Source organism: Fusarium sambucinum, chromosome I (genome assembly GCF_050947815.1).
Source record: "Fusarium sambucinum isolate potato_lamoka chromosome I, whole genome shotgun sequence".
NCBI classification, from domain to species: domain Eukaryota; kingdom Fungi; phylum Ascomycota; class Sordariomycetes; order Hypocreales; family Nectriaceae; genus Fusarium; species Fusarium sambucinum.
The window spans coordinates 10,140,764-10,163,717 of NC_139294.1; the positions used below are offsets into that span (position 1 = coordinate 10,140,764).

A 22,954-nucleotide genomic window follows, 5' to 3' on the forward strand; every position below is an offset into this window, starting at 1 on the left:
ATTTCATGACATTAGTAGTAAATTGGGTTACACACCAATTTGTCCAATTCTGAGCTCGTCCCTATGTCTTCAACCATCCCTATGATTGTGTTTGTGAATTATTGTTGTGTTCCCTGGTACGCTGCCTTACCCTGCAGATTCCTGCATCATGATATGCAGGATTCAACGCATGATAGCCCCCAATCTTCCAGGTCGAACATCATTCGTAACCCGAGTTTGGTGAATGCACGAACAGATTACTGAACACAAGACCTGATTTTACGTGTGATATCGCTACAAGCTCAGGTAAACCTTGATTCCGATACAGCCACATGGAGTAACTTGCTGTGCTAGCAATCCCTCCTGTTGAGTGAAGTCACAGTCGCACACAAAACAGGAAATTTACAGGAAAGACAGCATTGCCAAACATTATATATCTATATGCAAAACTAACACATAATTCAACCCATAAACAACAACACCGTGTTCAATTGCCAGAGTGAACATTTCTATGCTAAATGCTCAATCTATCCATCTAATGCATTGAATTGTATTGAACCCTCCAGTCTATGCCTGAAATTTAAAAAATCAATTCGCTCGTTTTGTTTGTGAACCATGCAAGTAGCAATTGCTGCCGCGTACTGAAGGGGCACATGTCTAAAACAGGAGGTATGCTGACATCAAGACAGTGAAAAGAGCTGTCATGGATGCAGCCTGATACGTTTGGGGAGCCAAGCTTGCTACCAAGCCACAGCACTTGCGATCGTACGTAACGTTGTTCATCTGCGCGGCTACTTCAAAAACAGAGCCCGGAAAGCCGCCGTAGTTATAGTAGTCCACGTTGAGAATGTTGGGAGCCCGTCCCCAATCAGAGCGGCAGTTGTTGGCCGCAAGACCCAAGCTGCCGTAACCCGTGTCATTATTAGTCTCGTTGAGCAGCGCAACAGCTGGGACCAAGATCTCAGCACCAAACACATTGAATTCGGCGTTGAGGTTGTGATTCATGAGGTACAGGCGGTTTTTGGCCGACTTTTCGCTCAGGTCCGGAGGTCGCTGCACACTGCAGGGAAAATCGCGGTCCAGAGGGTCAAAAGGAGTCTCCCACATCTGGGTGAACTCGTCCAGAAGCCATGGGTACTTCTTCTGGTCTGACACGTAGTCGATAAACATAATGACTCGCTTGCCGCGAACGATCATGCTTTCCAGAGTAGGCCAGTCTTCCAGGGACATGGGGAGGTATGGAGCTTGGTAAACGTACTTAAGAATACCGCTCTCCTGGATGTAAGGGACGTAAAGGTCAGGGTGGGAGTAGTTTCCGTTTCCAAGAAGAATGGTGACAACGTCATATGGATGGCTGTCGACCCATTTTCGTACCCTGGTGAGCCAGTCGGTGATGGGACCAGCGTCGAGGAGATCGCAGGTTGAATGACAGAAGTGTGGAACAGATGAGTTGGCGGGGAATTGGATCTGAGCCTGGAGGAAACGAACACCGTCGTTAAGCTGTGTCTCAACCTCGAGCTCCTGGTTGGAGCCCGAGTTACCAGGTCTCACGAAGGGGGAGTTGTGGCAGCCAACCATAGTAATGTTGCTGTACTTGCGCTTGCACAGCTCGACATAGTCGTTACAGGGCTGAGTGTTTGTGGGCTTCGCCTTGGTGGTGGTGGTCGAAGTGCCGTTTGTCGTCCCCGTAGCGGTAGCAGTCTCAGTGAGGTTGGTTGTGATGGTGGTGCTGTCTGTGTAGTCGGTAGGGAAGAGACCCGTGAGAGTGCTTGTAAACTCGTCCGACTCGGTATCGCTAGAGATCGATAGTGTGATCTTGGAAGCGTAGGAGGAATAGGCGCCTGTGGGAGGACCGGTTTGGCGGGTTACTCTCTGCGTCCTTGTACCTTCAAAGAAAGTGAGCTCTGAAGTGGCCGATATTTCGACTGTCTGGGCTGCTACGCGACCAGGCGTCAGTGCCAGAGCGGCAAAGACTGATGTGTAGAACTTCATGACGGGTATGTGATCCCGTGCAAGTTGGTGAAAGGCGAAGTTTCTGGTAAAATAAAGTATTGGGTCGACAAAGCGATAGGAGTCGAGTCGCTTAGTATGAACAAGCTTTCACAGCTTAGGTCCGCGCACCGATTGGGTTCCACCTCGTGAAGCAGGCCCTCGTTTGGTATGGTACAGGACCAAAGCGAATGTACAAATCCAGAAGAAGACCAGGCCAGGTCAGATCAAAGACGGAGAAAAACTAACTAGAAGGCAAGCTAAAATCGAGTATGGGTGAAACGCAATACAAGATCTAGTGTGATCTGCGGTGGATGGTCGCCTTGCTTGTGATCCCTGCTGCAGAAACACCAGGCCAATGTTGAGGAGCCACCTTTTGTAGCTATCGACAGATCGACAAGATGGAAGTGGGTAAAGTAAAGGACGGCAATGTCAAAGTCACCGTAGTAGAGACGTATGATGAATGGAACGGTGGGATAAAATGAGTCGTGAGACAAGCAAGGAAAACCTTCCTCATGCACAGCCTGGCTTGGCTTTTTAGTCAAGAGTTTGATAGCCCCAGACGAGATTACGGCAATGAAAATAAAAGAAGTGAGGAGACAGACCGATACAAGGGATCAAGAAGATGGAATAAAAGGGGGATAGAGATCTACCGCTTAGCTTTGATTCTGGACAATGCTCAAAAACCAACGAGGAATAAAAAAGAAACTACCTATAGTAAAAAAAAAAATTGGCTTGCTTGTTAGCTCTGCATTTGATGATGCGGCCTCACCCGCCATGACATAATGACATGTGGCTATCGTTAATGGCTGTTGCTAAGGAATAGGCTTTGTCAAAGCGGTAATAACGGCAAGAATTGGCCGAAACAATTGGCTGTTGTGGTGTTGAGCCGCAAATAGATACAAAAAAAAAAGTCATTAATTGATTATTCCGGACAGCGCTAATAAAGTCTAGAATCGGTAATTGTAACGACCAACAACTTACTCAGGAACTGCAAATATGTAGAGACAGCAAGCGCTTGTTGATGTTCTCATGTCTCTTTGCTTTGTGGTGTTGAAACGCGTCATCATATATTGGGCTGCAGCCAAGACCCATTCCGGTACTATCGGCATCCATTTTTTTTTTATCTTAGCCCTTTGCTCTGTAGCTACCTGAAGCTCGGGACTCTGGGCCTGTATTGATTGGACGAATCAGGAATTGAATATAAACTTGGAATACGACACGACAAGAAGCCAAGAGTCAAGCGCCAATAGTTTTTGATAGTACATGATTTGGCGTGGCGGAGGCATTGAATATTTTGGTTGAGATATCTTGACTCTGCTAGCCACTTTCTTAGCCGCGCATGTCTTGAGTTTTCTTACAGGTATTTTTTAAAAACTGTAGTAGACCTAGATACCTTGCTCGATGGCCCAACAACAGTATCAGAATACGGGCGGTTCGCTATTCTCGCCAGCGTTAACAGCTGAGCGGAGGGAACCTAGAAAATCCATTCGTTCAGCTCATCAGATGCCCCCTTAACCACTACCCACAAGCAAGCATAAGCCTTACCCTTTTACCGCTGAAGCCCAGGTATCCTTCTAGCTTCTCCAGGGGTCTGGTACATGGGACCCCACTAATGCAATCTTCTTTTGGATTAGTCCCATCATGCTCAGCGGCTTCGGCAAGGACCCACGACCCTTTCCCTTTTCGCTTGTGCCTGCCTCGCGTCTCTGCTGGGTGGCTTGGAAAAGGAAAGCTCGATCCTTGGAATTGGGATGTTCCCTTTATCATGACGATTTGTGTTGTTGGCGTCGTTGATCTTTTAGGCTGGCCCACCCAGAACACGCAACGCAATAACACTTCTCATATGTACTTTGTCACTCGTTTTCTTGGTTCACTTCACTCCAGTCTTGTCTTGAGATACTGAAACTTTTTGGTTTCGCCTCTGTATTTGTTTCTCTTTGTCTGTATTGATTGATTGTATTGACGACTCCTCAATCCTATCATCTACAGTAATTTTTGTTCACACTCTTCTTCTTTGTTTGACTCTATCTGTTTGTTTCATTAATTTTCTTCCTTTCGTATTCGGTCTCCAATAAACGACGCGCAAAGTTGAAGCCATCACCAAAAAACGAACGAGCCCCCAGGTGGCTCCTCGTCCGCCTCATTAACCCGTCGACGGACAACATAACCGACTCAAATCGCCTCTGATCCGCCGTTCGATATATACTCTCAGCTTTAATCATGGTCAACGTCCACCGCCGTAACACGGCCATCGCTGCCAGTGTCTTCTACTTCCTTACGATTCCTTTCCTCATTCTTGTCATTATCGGAAACACACACATCAACTCAACCCTGAACGACATATACTTCTTCCAGCTCGATGTGTCGCAAGTCATTCCCATATCGGTCGAGAATTCGAGACTCCTCAACTCCGTCGCCCGAAGTCTAGGTCTTCACGATTTCTACCAAGTTGGACTATGGAATTTCTGCGAGGGCTACAATGATGAGTACGTTCCTCTGTTCCATATACCGCGTATTGTCGCTAATTGAATATTCCAGAGGTGTTACATACTGCTCCGACCCTAAGCAGTGGTACTGGTTCAACCCCGTCGAGATCCTCGTCAGCGAACTGCTTGCGGGAGCTCAGATCGCTCTCCCTGCAGAGGCTGTCACCGTCCTTAACCTCCTCAAGATTGGTTCCAGGATCATGTATGGTTGCTTCATGGCCGGCATTGTCGTCAACTTTGTCCTCATTCCCCTGAGCTTGCTTGTTATTCGCACTCGTTGGTGGAGTCTGCTACTTTCGCTCCTCTCGGCAATCACAGCGGTCCTCGTTACTCTTGCTGCGGTCATTGCAACAGTCATCAGCATCGCAGCAAAAGTCGCCCTTACTGCGCAAGATCAACTTAACATCAGGGCAAACATTGGTGTCAAGATGTTTGCGTTTATGTGGATCGCTGCCATTTTTACTGATTTGGCTTTCCTCTTGCATGCTGCCATGGGCTGTTGCTGCAAGCCAGACCGTCAAGCGCAGAGTTCATCACAGCAATCCATGTCCGAAACCAAGAGCAACAGGGTGTCCTTGCCAGCATTCGTCCGCCATAGAAAGAGCCACACGTCTTCGTCGTAGATTCCCAAAATCTTGTGTGATTCTACGGTGATATAAGATTGGACCTCGTAAGGGGGCTTGCAGGATTGGCTTTAAGTCTTATCATATGTCAAGACTAACTGGCGCGGTAACTGGCCCAAATTAAAAGTTCAAGTTAAACCAAAAATAAGATCTGGATAAAGGAGCATTGTCGGTGGAAGTGCCAGTCCTATCTAGAGGCTGGTAGTTCTGCCAATACCGGAGTTTGGAAGAGCGATTTGATTATTGGGCATGAAACTTAATTGTTCTATAGAAGATACAAATAGAGATCCGAAATGTCATTCCATTGCCGCAAAATTTCTACAAACCAATTTGAAGACATGTCTGGCGCCAACAGCATACCTCTACGTAGCCAGGGGAAGAGTGTACCTAATCTATCTAACCACTTGCCTGTGATGTTAATATGCATATCATGTCAACTGTCATGGATGTGAAAGAGATGCCCATGGCAACTGTCGTCATTGCATTGTTACATATTGATACTGTAAGCTAGTATGAGAACCAACTCAAGAAATCATGTGCTCTTTCAACAGGAACCATTGTTTGTCAAGGTTATAGTCGATTGACTTCGGTATTCCATCTCTTGTGTCCTATCTTTTTTCGTCCTGTCTCTGTAGTAAACATACCAGTATCCACGTCCGACCTCCCCCTTGATACTCCGTCTCCCCGTTGTGCCTAATCTTGTTTCGTCTCGGCCTTCTCTGTTTGAGGTACATCTTTGTGTGTCTTGTCCTCGTGGAGAAGTGCAGGACGTTGAGAGTACTGTTCCATCCTGTTATATCGAGGCTCGTTGGCAACAGTCGTCTCGTTCGTGTCTAAAATCTTGTGGTGGACAGTTTCGTATGCGCCATTGGACGCTGTTTCATCCACCATAACACCGTCGTCAATACCGCGCTTGGCTTTATCTCCAGACTTGGTTTCGCTGTCCTCCGACTCGTCGTCATCGTCCGGAAGGTGATATTCTTCGCTGTTGAGGTCGACTCGGCCCCATGGGAAGTAGTTGAGGTTGGAAGCTGTGATTTCCTCTCGAGAAACCGAACGCCTCTCCTCCTTGTCTTTCTTCATGACATCAATGATCTGGTTGATACCATCTGTTCCGGGGATAGAAGGCTCGAGGAGATAGTCTGTGGCGAGGATGCGGGTTTCCGACTCGACTTCCCTGCTCTTGCCGATGGGGATGGCTGGTACTGCTTGGATGACAAAAGGAAGGGTGATGGCCATCAAGGCCAAAGCCTTCGGCGCATGTATCGCTACCATTTTATTGGGCGCGATGCTGTTGAGATGGCTAGATGCTATGTGTTGTGCGAGTCTGGTTTGATAAGTTCGAGGAGGGGGTGATGGTGTAGAATTGAGATGAAGTACAGATAATAATCGTGTTGAGAGAAATGGGGCAGGGACTGTTCCACTGTGGCATCACTCTCTTATATATGGTTCTTGAGGCGGTGATACTCAGTACTGAGTTTCACCCAGAAGTATAAGTATCATCACGGCTAATAACCCTATGAGCTTCAACCAATGTGCGCACTCAACTTCAGCGTGCATGTGTCAATTTTCACATATCAAAGTTTCACCTCAGGGGCTCCATTTGAGCTGAATCAAGTTTTTGATTAAAGCTGACGCTTCTACAGCAACACGACGTAACTTTGTTTTCATTATTCATATGTGAAGTAGCACCAAGATCCCTTTCACGATGGGAGGTCATGTACTGCAGTGCAACTACAGTGAATCTGCTTATAAGCGGATACTATTCCTCCACTGATGCCTATAGTAAACTTCTCACATATAACGTGGAGTGTAAGGCTTGGAACGGAATGGCAATTGGGTTTTCTAGCCATGTGCCATGATGCCTGTCATGAGGTCTTCTTCTTCTATCTGGGAATCGAAGCCAACTCCTGGGTCACCAGGGTCCTTGTCGGCCCGCTTCTGCTCCTTGACAACGTGCTTAACGTATTCCTTGCTGCTGGTTAGTCGTTCATTGGCTGCCTGGTATTGTTTTCCTAGGCTCTCAATGTTGTGGTAACGCTGGGCAATCTCCTGAGCAAACTCCGCCTCTGTCATCGTCTCGCTATCGTCATGGAAATGTAGAAAGAGCTCGTTCCCGTCGTCAGACGACTCTAGATCGCCCTTTAACAAACCAGAATCAATCATTTCTCGTACTATGTGTATCGCTGTGTCATCTGTTGGGAGAACCTCGCCTGTCTCTGCAGAGACGGTGGACTGGCGCAATTGTGGGATGGATACTCGCTTGTAGATGTCTCGAAGGTTGATGATTTGCCACTTTTGGTACGCTGCAATGACCTCTGCAATCAGAGACGAGGTGCCGTCCTCCTCCCAAACATGACTATTCGCATCAGCATCAGCCTTGAGCTGACCTGCGTCTGTAGTTGCAAACTGCGTGGCAATATTCTTGTATGGTGTTCCCAGCGTGGAGTAGGTATTCTTGGCCTGAGCGGAAGTATATGATGGCAAGTTTGGCTCCTTTCCATCTTTGAGCAGACCTACTAGTAACCATCGCTTGTACGCTTCGTCCATGATCTTAGCAACCCCCTTATCCTTGGAAGGGTACGTGATCACGTTCTCGAGGGCTCGATGGGCTTTCGTCCAATCTCGTTGCGACATGTAGCAAAGCGCGCTCAGATGGTAGTACTCCAAGACATGAGAGTTTTTCACCGACTCGGTGAGACCCGTTTCGACCGAGATGAAAGCGGCAGGATGCAGGCTGCTATCGCAAAGCAGCTTCGAGTCTTTTTGGCCGGCAATGCCAGGGAAGAAGGTGGCGCCGCAACCCAGAACCTTTAACGCAGGCTCGATCCAGGCGGTCTGGTAGGCGGCCTTCACCAACGCCAAGTGGGTAGATGTGAACATACTTCCAGTGGGATCGAGTCGCAATAATGCACTAGCTACAGCTTCAATAGAAACTGCCGGCTGCCCAGCAAGTTAGCTATGTGCCATGTTACAAAATCAGGTAGATACAGGGCACATACTGTAAATAGCTTTCCTTCGGCGACATGTTCGAGAAGCTTTCGGAATACTACTCCAACATATCGAACCTGAAGGGGGTTGAAGTTGAGAAGGAATCGCAAGGTCTCGTCAAGAAGCGTGCGTCGGTCGATGCCTGGTGGCGGAGTTGGGCTTGAGAGTGCGGAATGGAGGATGGCTAGAAATGCGATGGAGTCGATTGACGGATCGATGCCCTGAAGGAGTTAATTAGACCATATAATAGTTACTGAAGCATGAAATATACCTGTAGAATTTGGCTTGTATTCTCATTGATGGGCTGGCGCTGGTTCGATAATAGTGACTTGACAGCCTCGATGTGATCCTTAATGACCGAGTCGTACTTTCTCACAGAATCTGTCGCAGCCTCAGTTGGTGAGAAGGCAGCCAAAACTGCCACTACAGAGTCCATTCTGGAATAACCGTGGATCTTCAAGTTTATTCTTTGGCTGGCGATTGCGGACGTTGAGAGTGAGTGAGGTGAGGTGATGCGATATGGAGGTAAAGGCTGATAGTGATGATGAATTTACAGTGGATATGTCCAGCTCATGATCTATGAGATAATAAGAGCCGCCGATCGGAGTTCTTCTTCTCTTTTCAAACTTTGAGATACAAAAATTAAAGCTTAGAAAGGTGAGCTTTGTTGTTACTCGTCAACCTCAAGGCAACACTCATGAGCATAGCTTCCGTGTTGGTGGGGTGGTGACGTTTGGGGAAAGAGCCGTGAATTAGCCGAAGACACTTGGCTTACCTATCGATAAGAATACCAGACAATACTAAAGTACATTTTCACGTGAGAATCAAGCCTCCATCTATCATTAGTAGTCTACCTCCTAGGTACGACCAAACCTCCTGACAATCATAAAAAGAACAAACATTTCTCTTTCAAACCATCATACTCACACTTTATTTAAGCTTGGTTTCCCCAAACTTTTAGTTTTTATCATACAAAACGACAACTGACCACACGTAGCAACGTACAGCATTATCCGAGCCCATCTCAATAACAAAGCATGCAGCCATTTCGAGTTACACAAATGTCTTGCCTGTGAAATCCTGTGGTCAATTCGCTACTAATTAAAGCTCATATAACCCCAGACCTAAAGAGTGACTTTTCGCTGCTTAATTTGAAAGCGTGACAAAGCAAGTAACCTCCAAACACTCTAAACCTCGACCAATGAGTTGCATAGTCCATCGATGGGGGTTTCGTATCTAATAGGGCCTACCCAAAACAAAAAAAGGGAATGATATCTAGTTTATGCCATATGAAAGACAGTAGACAAGCCCTTTGACTAGCTATAGGACAAGATGGTCAGATGTACTGAACAGACTGCAACGATTTGTTATGCTTGTCTCATGACTTGACCAAGTCAGCTAATTGTGATGCCCCTCTCCTATAATGCGAACATCAAGTCACTGACGACTATAACCCTGGTCAAATGAGCCAGCAGAGGACTGACGCGACGATCCAGGCCAACCTTGGACTGTCGAAGGACTGACGGCCCAGTCTGTCTCCGACCCGGTTCGCGGGCGCTTTGCAACAACAATGGCCATATCCTCACGGGTTTGAGGGAAATGACTGGCATTGAGAGGTGGCTGGAGCCTCTCCGCGCCAATAGGAGCTTGAACCATGGCGGTTTTCGCGGTATCCTCGTTACTGCCACCACGCCAATCCGCTTGTGGGACGGCTTGGTTGCGCGGAGTCGACGAGTTCTTCTTGTGCTGCTTCTGCAGCTCTTCCTGATGATCTCTCCACCACTTGGGAAACCCGTGGAAGAGTCCGAGAGACTGCTGGGTAGGCGTGTCAAACGGCATCTCGTGCTTGTACTTGCACCCTTGCTGTGTAAAAGCGCATGTTCCCTCGTGAACCCATTTGTCGCAGTAGATCTTGGTTTTCCGCTGCTGTGTAGGCAAGGTCGCGACGATACGATCGATTCTATTCTAGGCAGCCAAGTTAGCACTTACGGAGCATAAACAACAGCTAGGAGTGATATGGAACAAGAAATGTCTGATTACCTGGACATCAGATGCTCGAGCCTGCACACTCAGCTTTCTTGGTCTGTGTTGATTGTGCTTGACTTACGTACCTTGACAGTTACAGGTTGGTTCATTCCAAATACCCCTTGAGGTGGCTTCATGTTCAGGTCTGGCAGAAGGACCATGCCTTGAGCACTAGACTGAGTTGCCGGGAGCTCGTTGAGACTCGGAAGCATATCTGCTGGGATGAGTCTGGTGTATCGACCGTTAGGTCGCTTCAAGCAATAGGCAAAGCCATTGAGGCAGTCGGAGATGCTAACTGGACCACCGTCATTGTTGAGTGCCGGAGGATGAGCTGGATATGCCATGATGGGGTAGGTGTTGTTTCCGGAACGATGGAGATTCATCACCTCGACAGGCGGCTGAGAGCCTCGCCAGTTGCCTGATGTTATGTTTCGTGGCGCCGGAGGCTGATAAAGGCGATTCTGTTGCCAATCACCATAACCTACTTGAACCGGATGCCCGCTCGTGATGAGACCCTGCGGATGGTTGTTGGAGGACGTAGGTGGAAACTGAGTCTGATTTGGGCGATTCATAGCGTCAAAGGATGTTGGACTATTAAGTTGCTTGGTAGGAGAATGAGTCCGGCGACGAACACTTAGAGCCTTTGAAGGGTAATGAGGAACAAGGTTGCTTCTTTCCCAATGTACTGGTGAAGAGGTCTGTCTTTGGACTTGATACTGCCTCATGCTGTCGGGCTTCCAAGTCAAGAGTAATGGCGTCAAAATGAACAAAGAAATGCAGGATATAATGAGTATAAGAATTACTGCCCCCTGGGTCCGTTTCAAATCCGTCATGCGGATAGTAGCTTGGACACGGGTAACGGAAGGCGGGACATAGCTTCGAGACGTGCGTTGGCAAACAACAAACGAAGGACAGCATGTGCTTCTTAAACATTCGGTGAGCACTCCGGAACCTACTCGAGTGCTGATATCGGAAGGTATCTACTGGAAAGGTCAGAAGTGGCTGTACGCAAGAAAGTAATTCTGGGCCATCTGATCAATGACTATGTTCTGTACTTGGAATCACGGGCATTATCACGCTCTTGGGTTTGTTTTTGCTTTGAGGCTTGCTTTTTGGAAGGCACATGCAAACTATCTGCGGTTACTTGCAGCAGGTGTTTGTTTCCTTACGCCACCTACACATTCAGGCATTTTACCTACCTGAATCACGAAATCAGACTTTGGGCTCATTTTATTTGCGTATGTTTTATTTCAAAGTATCTAGCAAATAACCTGTGTTGTGGTATGATGATTGTCATTTGCGCTCCCTATCCTCTGACAGGGAGTTGAGCTGCTCGTGATCTACCTCCACTACCACGGGTTTCATCCATGTGCATGTTGCCTTCTGGCATGCAGATGATCGGAGATCAAATTTCATAAAAGCAAAGGATTTGTCCGGTTTTCATCCGTCGGCTGCTTGCGCAGGGCAGTCCGGGTTTCTCTATCTCCAAAATCATAATTATGTATGCTGTGGTGCCTTCTCTGGGGTTAATGACCTTAGTCGGTTCAGTAGAAGGGCCTTTTGAGTTTCTTTAGTGCCCATATCAGAATTCGAATGATGAACAAAGTCAAGCGCTAGCCTGACTTCGGCCTCTGACTTAAGGCCGTCACTTCTAAAGTTGATTATTTGATGGTTAGGAGGGGGAGGATGGCTTTGCGTGACAAGCACGCGTTGCTGTGGTACAGGAGGTGCATTGTTGCCCTGATAGACGTGGTTACCCATTATGTATCTCGTCAAATCGATCGAGCCTCCGGGGATCATTTGGCCACCTGCTTTTTGGTAGGGGTTTGGCGTGGGGATGGCAATGTGGTTTTTTTGGCCGTGGCCTTGCTGGTTGGTGTTTTGGGCACCGCCGTTTTCCCACGTTTGCCAGTGCTTTTGCTGTTGTTGTTTGACTGTCGGTTTTTGACTGGGCTGGCTGCCGTTTTCGACTTGTTGGCTGTAGAGTTGCTGCCCCTTTTTGCCGCGGGCTTTGGGGTTTTGGAGTTCGAGGATAGCGTCCGCTTCGGCGCCTGTGTTGCATTTTTGTTAATTCTGTCTTTCGAGGTTGAGTTCTTGACTGGTGTTGTAGACGGAGTTGCCTGCTGAACAGAAGAACTCTTCTGGCGTTTACCTTTTGGCACTGATGGATCGTCCTCAGATTCGTCCCCAGAGTCACCACCGGCAAAGTCGTCGGACGAATCTGCAGAGTCCGCTTCGGGGTCACCAGGCACGGGGTTGTTTACGGCTTCGGTCTTATAGTTGATAGCCTATCCCAGTGTTAGTTAATGATATCAAACAGGCTGCTTTTCGACGACTTACTTGACGACGTCTACCACCGCGACCGAGGACCTCCCGATTTGCTTCGGCCTGCCGCTGTGCCTCTGCCTCTCGTTGAGCCAGAATACGATCCCATACGCTTGAGTTGATGGCCTCTGGTTCGGCCATCTCTTCTGTAGCAAGACCAGCCTCAAAGCCAGATTTATCGTTGGACCATATCTTGGCATACGAAAACGAGGTCCCGTCATCGGCCTTGGTTTCGGGTTCGTCTGTTCGATCTAAAAGTGCATCAACAGCAGCAGAGTCATAATGAATAGACTTCTTCTCGTAATCATCATTGAAGAGCGCTTGAGCGCCGTGTTTCAGGATTGACTCGAGATCATCGCCAGCCAGATCATCGTCGTCCATGCTCTCGATCAGAGCATGATCCAAAGCCATCTTCTTCTTACCAATCTGCATGATTCTTTCCTCCACTGAATCTGTTGTCATGAACTGAAAGCAAAGAACCTTTTTCTTCTGTCCGATACGATGCGCACGGGACAAGGCCTGAATATCTTGGTGCGGGTTGAAGTCAGGATCAAGGATGATGACTGTGTCTGCAGTAGCAAGGTTAATACCGACGCCACCGGCTCTTGTAGATAGCAGGAATGCAAAGATGGGCGACTCAGGGGCATTAAAGGCATCGATTCGTCGTTGCTTCTCCAGACTGCTAATACTACCATCAAGACGGCGGTAATCATAGCCCAGGCCGCTGAGGAAATCCTCAATAATGTCCAGCTGCTGTAGGAACTGGCTGAAGATCAAAACACGATGGCCTCTTTCCTGAAGCTTCGGAAGCATGACTTGTAAGAGAAGGAGCTTGGCTGACGCCTCCACGAGGTTGCGTTGGAGCACTGTGGGATCATGATGACGCTCCTCAATAGCCTCGGAGTACATGAAAGGATGACAAAGACACTTTCTCAATTGCATCAAGATATTGTTGAGAGACCCACGCTCTTTTTTGTTCATCTTGCTGTTGGAGAACATGGCCTTGATCAGCTCTGGGTTCTTGGCCATGATGCTCTTGGAGAGCTTCTCCTGGATCACAGTCATTGTGACTGGTAAGATGATTTGAGTCATGGGTGGCAAGAACTTTAGCACGCCAGCTTTGGTTCGGCGCAGAAAATAAGGTCGAATCTTACTGTGTAGTTTGGGAAGCGTCTCCTTGTCGAGTACTTCATACTCCTCATCAAGCTCCGCAGCATTCTGCTTGTCATCGATAAACTGTAGCAAGTTGAACAGCTCTCGCTTGTTGTTCTGCAATGGTGTGCCAGTGAGAAGGAGTCTGAAGGGGATGCGCATGGAGCGCAAAGCACCATATAGTAGATTTTCGTCGTTCTTCAGGCGTTGGCCTTCATCAACCACAAGACCTGCCCAGTTTATAGACTTAAATAGGTTTTTGGTTGCGGGGTCTTGAGCCGAATCGTATGACATGATGACAACATGAGCCTTCATGTCTGTGGACCCGTTTGGAAATAGCTCATACTTGTAGGCCAATGCCTGTGGTTCTCGTCCACCATGATAGGCAACAACTCGTAGCTCTGGTACCCATTGCTTGAACTCTCGGCGCCAGTTAGGGCATGTGGCGTTAGGGACGACGACTAGGAAAGGCCAGCACTATCGTCATGTCAGTATATTAATCACCATGGCCTCCAGATAGCTGTGGTTTACCTTTGGGCTGTCTTGGACAAGTGAAGTCACAAGACCTACCACTTGGACCGTCTTTCCAAGTCCCATTTCGTCGGCGAGGACAACGCTGCGCCCTGAGTGGTAATTACCGAGCAGCCAATTGACTCCTTCAATCTGATAGCCCATGAGCTTACCCCGAGTCAGACCAGCAGGTTGGGTATTAATCTCTTCGAACGATGCAGCCTTGTAAGTCTTGACTCGTTCTTTGATCTTGGCCTGACTTTCACTCTTGAAATACTTGCCCTCGACGTATTCGTAGTATGCTTCAGCAAAAGAAGCATATATCTCGCCGTCGTCTTCTGTTGGTGGTGAGTCCCACACAACATCATCGTAACCTAGACCCTGGAACTTGACAAATATCTTTGTGACGTGTGCCAGGTTGTTCATCTCTTGTTCTCGTGTTGATTTTGGCACAGATGGGTCCGTTTTGACGTTGAATATAATGTCGGCCATAAGAAACTCATCTGGGATGGCATCTTCTTCGTCTAGCTTCAGAAGATCCTCGGTAGCGTCTCTCTTGCCGAATGATATACGCATCGTAGAAGCTGCCACGCCATATACCCAAGCACCAGGCTTCCAAACACAGTGGGCATACGATCGGCTATCCCATTTGATCAAGTACTCCTTGTCGTCCTCTCGAACCTCAGCACACGTAGGTCGAGGAACCTGTTTCGCAAGATCCTTTTGTGTGGGTCGCCATGCGACAAGCCGGTGTATCTTGTGGCGAGTAGTAGCGCATTCTTTACAATGCCAGTCAACCGAATGATCTTTGAGGCGCTCAGACTTGAGATCTGTCCCAATGGTACCGCTTCTAGCGCCAGGGAGATGCTCAACGTGCCATCCTCTGCGGCATGCAACACATCGAAAAAGGACGTTGCCAGCATTGTTGATAAGCTTTGGAGAGACAGGAGTGACTGGGTCAACGCCACCATTCTCCTCGCGAAGCTTCTCTTCCTGCCGGGATGTCTTCTTCTCGGAAAAGGAAGCACAGCTGCCACCAGGAGCTTTACATGTCTGGCACATGTCATGCTTGGGAGCCTTGTCGTCCTTTTTACCGGGGACGCCAATGCAAAATCTGCATTGCAAGACAAAGCTATCCTCGCCAACCTTTGTCACCATGTGTTCACGACCACTGCGGTAGCCGATGCAGGACTTGTGGTAGGACAGTGTGCAGCCTTGACAGTAGATTATTTGGCCCCGTTGGCGTGAGCCACCGCACGTATGGCAAGTGTCCATGTGCATCGTAGCGAATTCTGATTCGGTGGGCAGCGGCTGAAATATTTCTCTTACGGAAATGATTTTTGGGGCGCCAGGAGTTCTGTCATCGGCAACATAGAACGAATCCTCGTCCATCAAAGCGTCGTCTTGCATGTTCAAAGTATTTCGCGTCGCTCTCGAAGAACGTCGAGGAGCTTCGAATTCAATGTCAGAGTCATCAGACTTGTGGCGTGAGGGTCTCTGCGATAGAGCCTTCTGTCGCATACTCATTGTTTGTAGGCGTTTCATCCGTTGACGTGCCTTGTTAGGTCGCCCCTTTTTCGGATTAATGTCAGAGACGACAATTGGCATGAAATCATCATCTTCTTCCTCCGATGGGGGAACATCTCCATGTAGCTCATCCTGATCTTGACTGCCAAATCCGTTCTTAAAAGACGTGTTAGTCGACTGTCTGGGCTGACGAACTCTTAGGGATCTAGTGGGGCGTGACGGCTCTGGTTGAAGATCATCGAGCTCATCGTCGGTCATTCTAGAAGGACTGCGAGAGAGCTGTTTTGTGGCCTCCCTCGAGCGAAGGCGTGAGCTGCGCATGCGCTTTGTTTGAACGGGTTCTTCGTCTTCTTCATCATCGATATCCATGTGATCTGAGATGATAGACTCGTGTTCAGAATCCCAGTCGTCTTCGTCCTCATACTTTCGCTTCCGTGTGCTGGCCATGTTCTCGAGTTCTAGCGGCCCTAGGCCTTGGTTAAACCGGGCCAGGGCAGCTCTTCCGTTTTCGAGAGTGACAAGTTGTGTGAAAGATTTCTTTGAAGGGGGGTCAGTGGTCTGTAGCTAATATCAAGTGCGTGTGCAAGGAGTCAAAAGAAATGGCTATCTGTGCAGGAGAATGCCTTGATATAAAAAGAAGCGGTGCGGGGCTGTTAAATAGAGGAGTATATATTTGCGAGCTCTGCAGTGAATAAGGCAGGCTGTGGACAATAGCTGCGGTATTCAATCCTCCGCACCGAAACCTGACACTGCAAGACAATAGCAACAAGTGACTATTAGGTAAAATGACAATAGAGGCTCGTGAGAGCCGCCCATGAGCAAATAAAACTGCTCTAAGAATAAAAGAGTATCCACCTACCAGCTCTTTTCTTCCATCTGTGAACTCGACCTGGTAGTCGACAGTTTTCTTATCGTGAACTTCGCTCAAGACGGATTCAACAATATCGCTGTGCACAAACGAGTATTGGGCGCGCTCGTCCAAGGGGATCTCTGGAACCACAACCTGGACTCGATAGCTTGTTGATACAGGAGGTTTGTGCTTGGGCTTGGGTTTGACCTCATCCACTATATCTCCTTCGATCCGAAGTATGTCGTCCTCTTTTTCGTCTGGTTGATCCTCCTCTCCTGCATGGTTGCCTTGATTCGGTGACGTGTGTTCCACTTCCTGGTCCATGGCTGTGTCGACAGGAGGTTGTTGTTCTGATTCGAGAAGGTCTGCTCGTAATAACTCCAACGATCGCTCAATAGCGTTTTCGTCCTGGTCCACGAGGCCTTCGAAGGGATCGTGGTCCATGCTCTCAATCTCCATCATGCCGGTACCCGATTCAGTCGTATATATATTCGTAAAAGGCAGCGTAGATATCGTCGTCGATGGAGTTGGCGGGGTTTATTACACTCTCGGGTATGCTGTAAAATACCACCGACGAAAACTAGAGATACAAATTATTACAATTTTTAGTGAAGAATAAAATAAGCGGTTAGTTGATGCGACCAGAGCGCCATAGCGGGAGTTTTGTTGTCGAGCCTACAAGGTGTGAGGTTCGCTTTGCGGGAAACGCGACTGTCGCATTCACACGCGTTAAGTTACAGCCCATTAAGCACAAGCCCACCATGATATGCGCTAAAAATGGAACATCGAGTCTCACCGCCCGCTGAACCCTTGTGATGTACTCGGCAGAAAAAAAGATTTGGTGGGGCAATCTATTGAAGTCTTGAATCGAAATGGAGTATCTTCCTACTTCTCTATCAAACTGTAACCACGTTATGCAATGATATATCCTACTCAATTAAGAGTTTCTGCTCTTTCTCAGCCATTGGCAAGGCTTCATATTGCTCAAAAAAGTTTTGCTCCCATCTTTGTTCGTGGGAAAGGACTCTCAGCCATTCACCGGGGTATACGTATGGAATTTGGTAGATCAGACTCTGATGTATCCATCTCTCCATTGCCCAGGCGTTCACCGCGGTCTCTTCAGCCAGATCCCTTTGCAGACAAATTCAAGGCAAGAGCCGTTGATGATGGTGGTCAAAAGTCAGGCAGAGACTGGCGCACAAACCAAAATATGAGGAAGAAAATGAGAAAGGCAAAAGAGAAAGAGAGGGAGCAGGAGGAGAGAGAAGCAGATGGTACCGCCCGTCGAACGAGGAGGAAGCGATTTGCGGATCCTGAAAACGAATTTGGGAATCAAAGTTTGGTGCATCGAATGAAGTATGGCGACCTCAAAGAGGTGGCCGATAGTCTGAAAGTGAAACAACCCGTTCAGCCACGGTCTTTCAGGCAAGCTGGGAGAGATCGTGCCCTCGATTTTGGGGCCCGGGACGAAACCTCACGAAACGAACAACGACCTGAGCGATCACAGCAGCAGTTTGATCGTCCAGGCCGTCAATTCGAACGTTCAGACCGTCAATCCAATCATTCCGATCGTCAGTTTGACCGTTCAAATCGTCAATCTGATCGTCCAGATCGTCAGTTTGACCGTTCAGATAGACGACCTGACCGACGGTCTGACAACCCGCCCCAAAGGTTCGATAGCTCGGACCGCAGCGCCCCTCGTCGGGACAATGCTCGGAACGATCGATGGAATAGTCAGGGCGAAGATCCTAGCGATGTATATGCTGTTGAGCGTGCACAGAGAAATGGAATGATGGCCATGACTATCAAATACACGACCGCCGCCTCTCAGTTTCTTTATGGTCGATCAGTTGTCAAAGCAGCCTTGGAGCAGAACCGACGGAAACTATACAACCTTTACATCTATGGTGGCGAAAACAGGGCGGATAACAAGGACAACACAATTATGACCCGAATGGCAGAGAAGCATGGAGTGCCTATCACCATCGTACCCACTCACGAGCAAAGAATCATGGATAAGATGAGTATGGGACGACCTCATAACGGCTTCGTTCTTGAAGCTTCCCCTCTACCTCAGTTGCCTGTCAAGTCGCTCGGCAAGTTAGAGGAGAGCACTGGACGTCTTGGGTTCCATGTCGACCTAGACTATCAAACTAGAGAGGAGGCGGCAGTCAACGGTACAGACACGTTCATCCGACGGTCCAACGACGTAACACCTAAGCCATTCGTCCTTTTACTGAATGAGATCATGGACCCGGGTAACTTGGGAGGCATCATCCGCACTGCTAGTTATCTTGGTGTAGACGCCGTCTGCATCACCAACCGAGGTTCATCTACACTCACCCCAGTGGTTCTCAAATCTGCTGTCGGTGCAGTAGAGGAAATTTCATTATTTACGGTTGACGACCCCGTGAAATTCGTCGAAGAATCTAGCAAAGCCGGTTGGAAGACTTATGCCGCAGTGGCACCGCCTGACCGAAAGTTGGTTCGAAGACATGGTGGCAAGTTCATCTCTTTGGATTCCATTGAATCCAGTAGTCCACTTAACGAGCACCCTTGCTTGCTGGTTCTTGGTAATGAGGGTCATGGTCTATCAAAGCCTGTCAAGGTCGCTTCTGACTACGAACTGTCGGTTCCTCGCTTTATTCAGGGAAGCTGTGTCGACAGTTTGAACGTTAGTGTCGCAGCTGGGCTCTTGTGTCATGCTTTTGTCAAAGAACCAGTAGTTGAGGTCAAGCGTGAGCCAATCGAGCAAAAGACTGAAACTCATACTGTCGAGTCTACTGAAGTAGGGGGCATAAGCGTTGCTGCAGAGACCGAGATGCCCATTGAACAAGCCCAGATTGAGTCCGTTGCTATCTCAGAGCAAACTGAGAAGAAAACAGAAGAGATCGAAGTTGCCACTGAGGGAAAAGTGGTAGAGACCGAAATTACCACTGAGGAAAAAGAGGCAGATTCCGAAGGAAAGGAGAAGAAGGTTGAGGAGTCTAACGAAGCGATGTTTTAAGAAGCTTCACAGTCATGGGGCACATTCTATTGTAACAACCTATGTATACCACGATGCATTTGGCCGGCGCTTTGGGTAGAAGATGAATCATGTAAAATATGTACGATTACTATTTTAAAAAGGGTTGGAAATAAATGAAACAAAAATAAAAACTTCCTTATTTCAGTTCATTCTTTGATACCAATTTCCGAGGTTGTGGAGCTTGGGCGTTCTAACGTTGGTACATTAGCCTCCATGTAAGAAAGACCCTGCATGACGTTGCACGCCATCCCACCCAGCCATCATGATCATGACTTCAACTTTAATCGCTGGAGTCTTGCCAGGCTTTCATGGCTATTATTAGTTCATTACTATAACAGTATTTTTATATTATGAGGAAGATTCCAGGGTAATTTCCAAGGTTTGCCTCTCAATTTGACAACCATCTTTAGCTCGTCATATCTTCACTTAGCCGTCTCCCAGCCACCGAATTTGTTTACAAGTTGCCCAACTGGGAATAAGTCCAAGTTGTCATACCCCAGGCAAGCCTGTATAGCGGCCTCACTTCCTCTCTTCCCCTCACATTTTCAACTTGCCAACTCATTCAGCATTCACTTTGCATCGATTTCTATATAGGCGACATTTCGCCTAACAACGGGTCATTGGGTATTGTGTGGCGGTGTAAGAGCCTCGTATTTCATATTTCACCGCCAACACTTCAGCCAAGATACAGCTGTGACAACTCACTGAGTTCTTGGATTATTCTTCAACTTAAGTCACTGAGTATACGAAAATGCGGCCTATATCTACAGTAGTGTTTTCTCTCGCCGCTTTGCTGCCTCCACAAGCTGTTGCAGACTCCAGTTCACCAACGGCTATCAAGAAGCTCGCTCCCGGTTCCAACGACAAACTCCTCCGTGAGCATCTCGCATTTGCGCCGTTGCAAATCCTCTCTCCCCGCGATGCTGCCGCCGCTGCGATATCGTTCCTAGATAACCAGGATGACGAACTCTTAAAACTCAACGGCACGGAACGGTTCTATCGTCCAGCATTTGCCCCTCATAGCGAAGAATCTCGGGACAGCATGTTACGGCGTGCCGCAGAGGCATTGGCGTTGCTGCAGAGAAGATCGTCTTGTCCTAAGGGGATGAACATCTGCTCTAACATCGACCCAGAGGTCAAATGTTGTCAGGAAGGAACATACTGTGTAGATGTCGGAGACAGTGTGGCTGGAGGCGTCGCATGTTGTCCTGATGGGGCTTCATGTGATGGAGGTGTTGGGTCGTGTCCATCTGAAGCCGCAAGTTGCCCAGAAGAGCTCGGCGGTGGATGCTGTATTCCAGGATATGTATGTCAAGGGCTTGGATGTAAGTGAAAATGCACTCGCGCTCTGCTCCTAGGTCGGTACTGACTGTAAACAGGTGTTCCAAGTGCTGCTGCAACCCCGACAAGCACAACCCAAGCGTCGACCACAGTCGCACAAGAGACAACTGAAGAGCCTACAGTGGAACCTACTAACGAGACAGAAGCTGAGACAACGTCAGAAGAAGAGCCTTCGACAGTCTCCGAGGCTGAGACAGAAACGGAGACGGAGACGGAGACGGAGACGGAAGGCACAACTGCACCTACGACAGCTACGGGCTCCGTCACTGGCATTGCACCTTATCGTCCAACCGGCACTTCTGTAACCACCTCATCTGAAGACGAAGATACACAAACAGGATGTCCCACAGGCTTCTATGGCTGTCTTGCAACTCACGGCGGCGGTTGCTGCCGAACCGATCGAAACTGTGATACGCACAATTGCCCGGCTCCTTCAACGACCATCGTCACCGACGGCGCGACAATCGTCGTTCTCGCAACTGATGCGCCGCCTGCTCCCGGCCCCGCATCCACATGCGCAGATGGGTGGTTTCTCTGTGGTAGAGACGCCGGTCCTGTGGCTGGATGCTGCCCTGACGGTTACGAGTGCGGTACAGCAAGTTGTTTTACAGAGGTTGCCAGCGAAACTGGTCGTTTGCAGAAGGCATTCCCTGAAGCTGCTGGCGCTGGGCATGTGAATCCCGCAGTCATGATGGCTACGGCTGTCATGATGTTTGTGGGTATTGTGCTTGCATAAGCTTGGTGGCTACGACATTGAAATGGAGTCTGGGAAAAGGAAAGGAGTATGAGTTTGACGAGAGATAGATTCAACGTTTTTATGATAGCAAGATACAATAGTTAGATACCCTTGTAACACAGTGGCAGAATTATATCGCCTGTATGGCTTTTTATTATTATAGCAACAAGATATGGAGATGCAAATATGATTGTTTACTGTGCAATTGCTTTGCTCACATAATAATTAAGGTTGTGGTTTAGTCACCTATCTCGCTGGCAAGTATGGAATGTTTGTGAGGTAATTTTTATCTTTTACTGTGTTATTTTCAGGCACTGGACCTCCTCTTAACGACTCATCATCATTATCATCATATCCTGACGCTTCATTCCTTACTCGGGCATGTGCTTGAAGGGCTTGGCAAGGTGCTCCTGGCAGAAAGGCAGCTTTCCGACGGTCCAGATCTCGGTATCCTGTAGTAAATGTTAGTTATTGCTAGTTGGTCATATATCGATGTTACTCACAGGCTTGAGGTTCTTCTTGATCTCAGTATCAAGAGTACCAGCCTTCAGAGCGATAATCTCAGGGGCGGCATCGGGGTCGTGGGCAATGGGAGAACCGCACTCGGAGCAGAAGAGACGGTGGACAATGTTGCCAGAAGAGCCCTTGGTGCCGGAGTAGGTCTTGACGGGGCCGTTGATGGTGAGCTTGTCCTTCTTGACAACAGCAACAAGAGCTGAAGACGATGTTAGCTTTGTTCAATTGTTCGGACCGCGTATCCAGGGAAAGGGAGTCTTACAGTAGGTGGAACCGCTCTGACGCTGGCAGTCGTCACAGTGGTCGTAGCCTACAACGAGAGGCTCATCGTCGACCTTGTAGGTGACGGCTTTGCAGAGGCAGTGTCCGGAGAGAGGCATTGTGAAAGATTTGGAATATAGAGTGGCAGGCTGGTGGGTTGTTCAAAGTCGGTGATGAATGTATGGACTAACACCACTTTCGAGTCTGGGAGAGGACGGGCTTTTTAAAGCTTATAAGGAGCTCTCGAAAGCTCTATGAGGGGTCGTAGCGGGGTAAAGGCAAGTCCCGAACTCCTGTTGGCAAATGTTAAGGGTGACGGTATGATGAACAGGGAAAGCCTTTGTTGGTGGGGCGGTGATTGGATGACGTTGGACAAGATCTTCAGCTTAGGGGTGTGTTGTCTTTCTAAACTGGAGCTGCATATTTGAGTACGACTGTACGAGACAGCATTTGTTTACAATGCCTGTATAGTTATGTCATGCGTTGACGGGACCATAGTAGAGCTTAACCAAAAGCCAACATAGCCTAAACTCCATTGACGATATCATGAAGTGCTTGACAAGCCATGAAACCAAAAGCATCGATCAATTCCAGATACTCGGACCGTCGGGA

The 22,954-nt window shown here is 48.3% G+C and overlaps 9 protein-coding genes across 9 annotated transcripts; 3 read left to right on the forward strand and 6 right to left on the reverse strand.

The window, feature by feature from the left end:
- Positions 1–636: 636 nt before the first annotated feature.
- FSST1_005997 (PLC-like phosphodiesterase) lies at positions 637–1,971 on the reverse strand (the record flags this gene model as incomplete). The annotated part of the gene is made up of 1 exon (XM_083232324.1): positions 637–1,971. One exon carries the CDS (start codon positions 1,969–1,971, stop codon positions 637–639), a length of 1,335 nt encoding a protein of 444 aa, XP_083089427.1.
- Positions 1,972–4,191: 2,220 nt separating this feature from the next.
- FSST1_005998 (SUR7/PalI family-domain-containing protein) lies at positions 4,192–5,080 on the forward strand (the record flags this gene model as incomplete). Its single annotated transcript, XM_083232325.1, has 2 exons — positions 4,192–4,457; positions 4,510–5,080. The coding sequence occupies 2 exons, from the start codon at positions 4,192–4,194 to the stop codon at positions 5,078–5,080; spliced, it is 837 nt and encodes a 278-aa protein (XP_083089428.1).
- Positions 5,081–5,773: 693 nt separating this feature from the next.
- On the reverse strand, positions 5,774–6,355 carry FSST1_005999 (uncharacterized protein; the record flags this gene model as incomplete). Its single annotated transcript, XM_083232326.1, has 1 exon — positions 5,774–6,355. One exon carries the CDS (start codon positions 6,353–6,355, stop codon positions 5,774–5,776), a length of 582 nt encoding a protein of 193 aa, XP_083089429.1.
- Positions 6,356–6,925: 570 nt separating this feature from the next.
- FSST1_006000 (uncharacterized protein) lies at positions 6,926–8,507 on the reverse strand (the record flags this gene model as incomplete). The annotated part of the gene is made up of 3 exons (XM_083232327.1): positions 6,926–8,023; positions 8,083–8,292; positions 8,343–8,507. 3 exons carry the CDS (start codon positions 8,505–8,507, stop codon positions 6,926–6,928), a joined length of 1,473 nt encoding a protein of 490 aa, XP_083089430.1.
- Positions 8,508–9,508: 1,001 nt separating this feature from the next.
- Positions 9,509–10,668, reverse strand: FSST1_006001 (uncharacterized protein; the record flags this gene model as incomplete). The annotated part of the gene is made up of 2 exons (XM_083232328.1): positions 9,509–10,036; positions 10,183–10,668. The coding sequence occupies 2 exons, from the start codon at positions 10,666–10,668 to the stop codon at positions 9,509–9,511; spliced, it is 1,014 nt and encodes a 337-aa protein (XP_083089431.1).
- Positions 10,669–11,593: 925 nt separating this feature from the next.
- Positions 11,594–16,919, reverse strand: FSST1_006002 (uncharacterized protein; the record flags this gene model as incomplete). Its single annotated transcript, XM_083232329.1, has 5 exons — positions 11,594–12,147; positions 12,249–12,384; positions 12,437–14,050; positions 14,105–16,147; positions 16,470–16,919. The coding sequence occupies 5 exons, from the start codon at positions 16,917–16,919 to the stop codon at positions 11,594–11,596; spliced, it is 4,797 nt and encodes a 1,598-aa protein (XP_083089432.1).
- A 592-nt stretch (positions 16,920–17,511) lies between these two features.
- Positions 17,512–19,467, forward strand: FSST1_006003 (TrmH family RNA methyltransferase; the record flags this gene model as incomplete). The annotated part of the gene is made up of 1 exon (XM_083232330.1): positions 17,512–19,467. The coding sequence occupies one exon, from the start codon at positions 17,512–17,514 to the stop codon at positions 19,465–19,467; it is 1,956 nt and encodes a 651-aa protein (XP_083089433.1).
- Positions 19,468–20,239: 772 nt separating this feature from the next.
- On the forward strand, positions 20,240–21,565 carry FSST1_006004 (uncharacterized protein; the record flags this gene model as incomplete). Its single annotated transcript, XM_083232332.1, has 2 exons — positions 20,240–20,813; positions 20,868–21,565. 2 exons carry the CDS (start codon positions 20,240–20,242, stop codon positions 21,563–21,565), a joined length of 1,272 nt encoding a protein of 423 aa, XP_083089434.1.
- Positions 21,566–21,936: 371 nt separating this feature from the next.
- On the reverse strand, positions 21,937–22,461 carry FSST1_006005 (Mss4-like protein; the record flags this gene model as incomplete). Its single annotated transcript, XM_083232333.1, has 3 exons — positions 21,937–22,017; positions 22,069–22,280; positions 22,344–22,461. 3 exons carry the CDS (start codon positions 22,459–22,461, stop codon positions 21,937–21,939), a joined length of 411 nt encoding a protein of 136 aa, XP_083089435.1.
- Between the last annotated feature and the right edge of the window lie 493 nt (positions 22,462–22,954).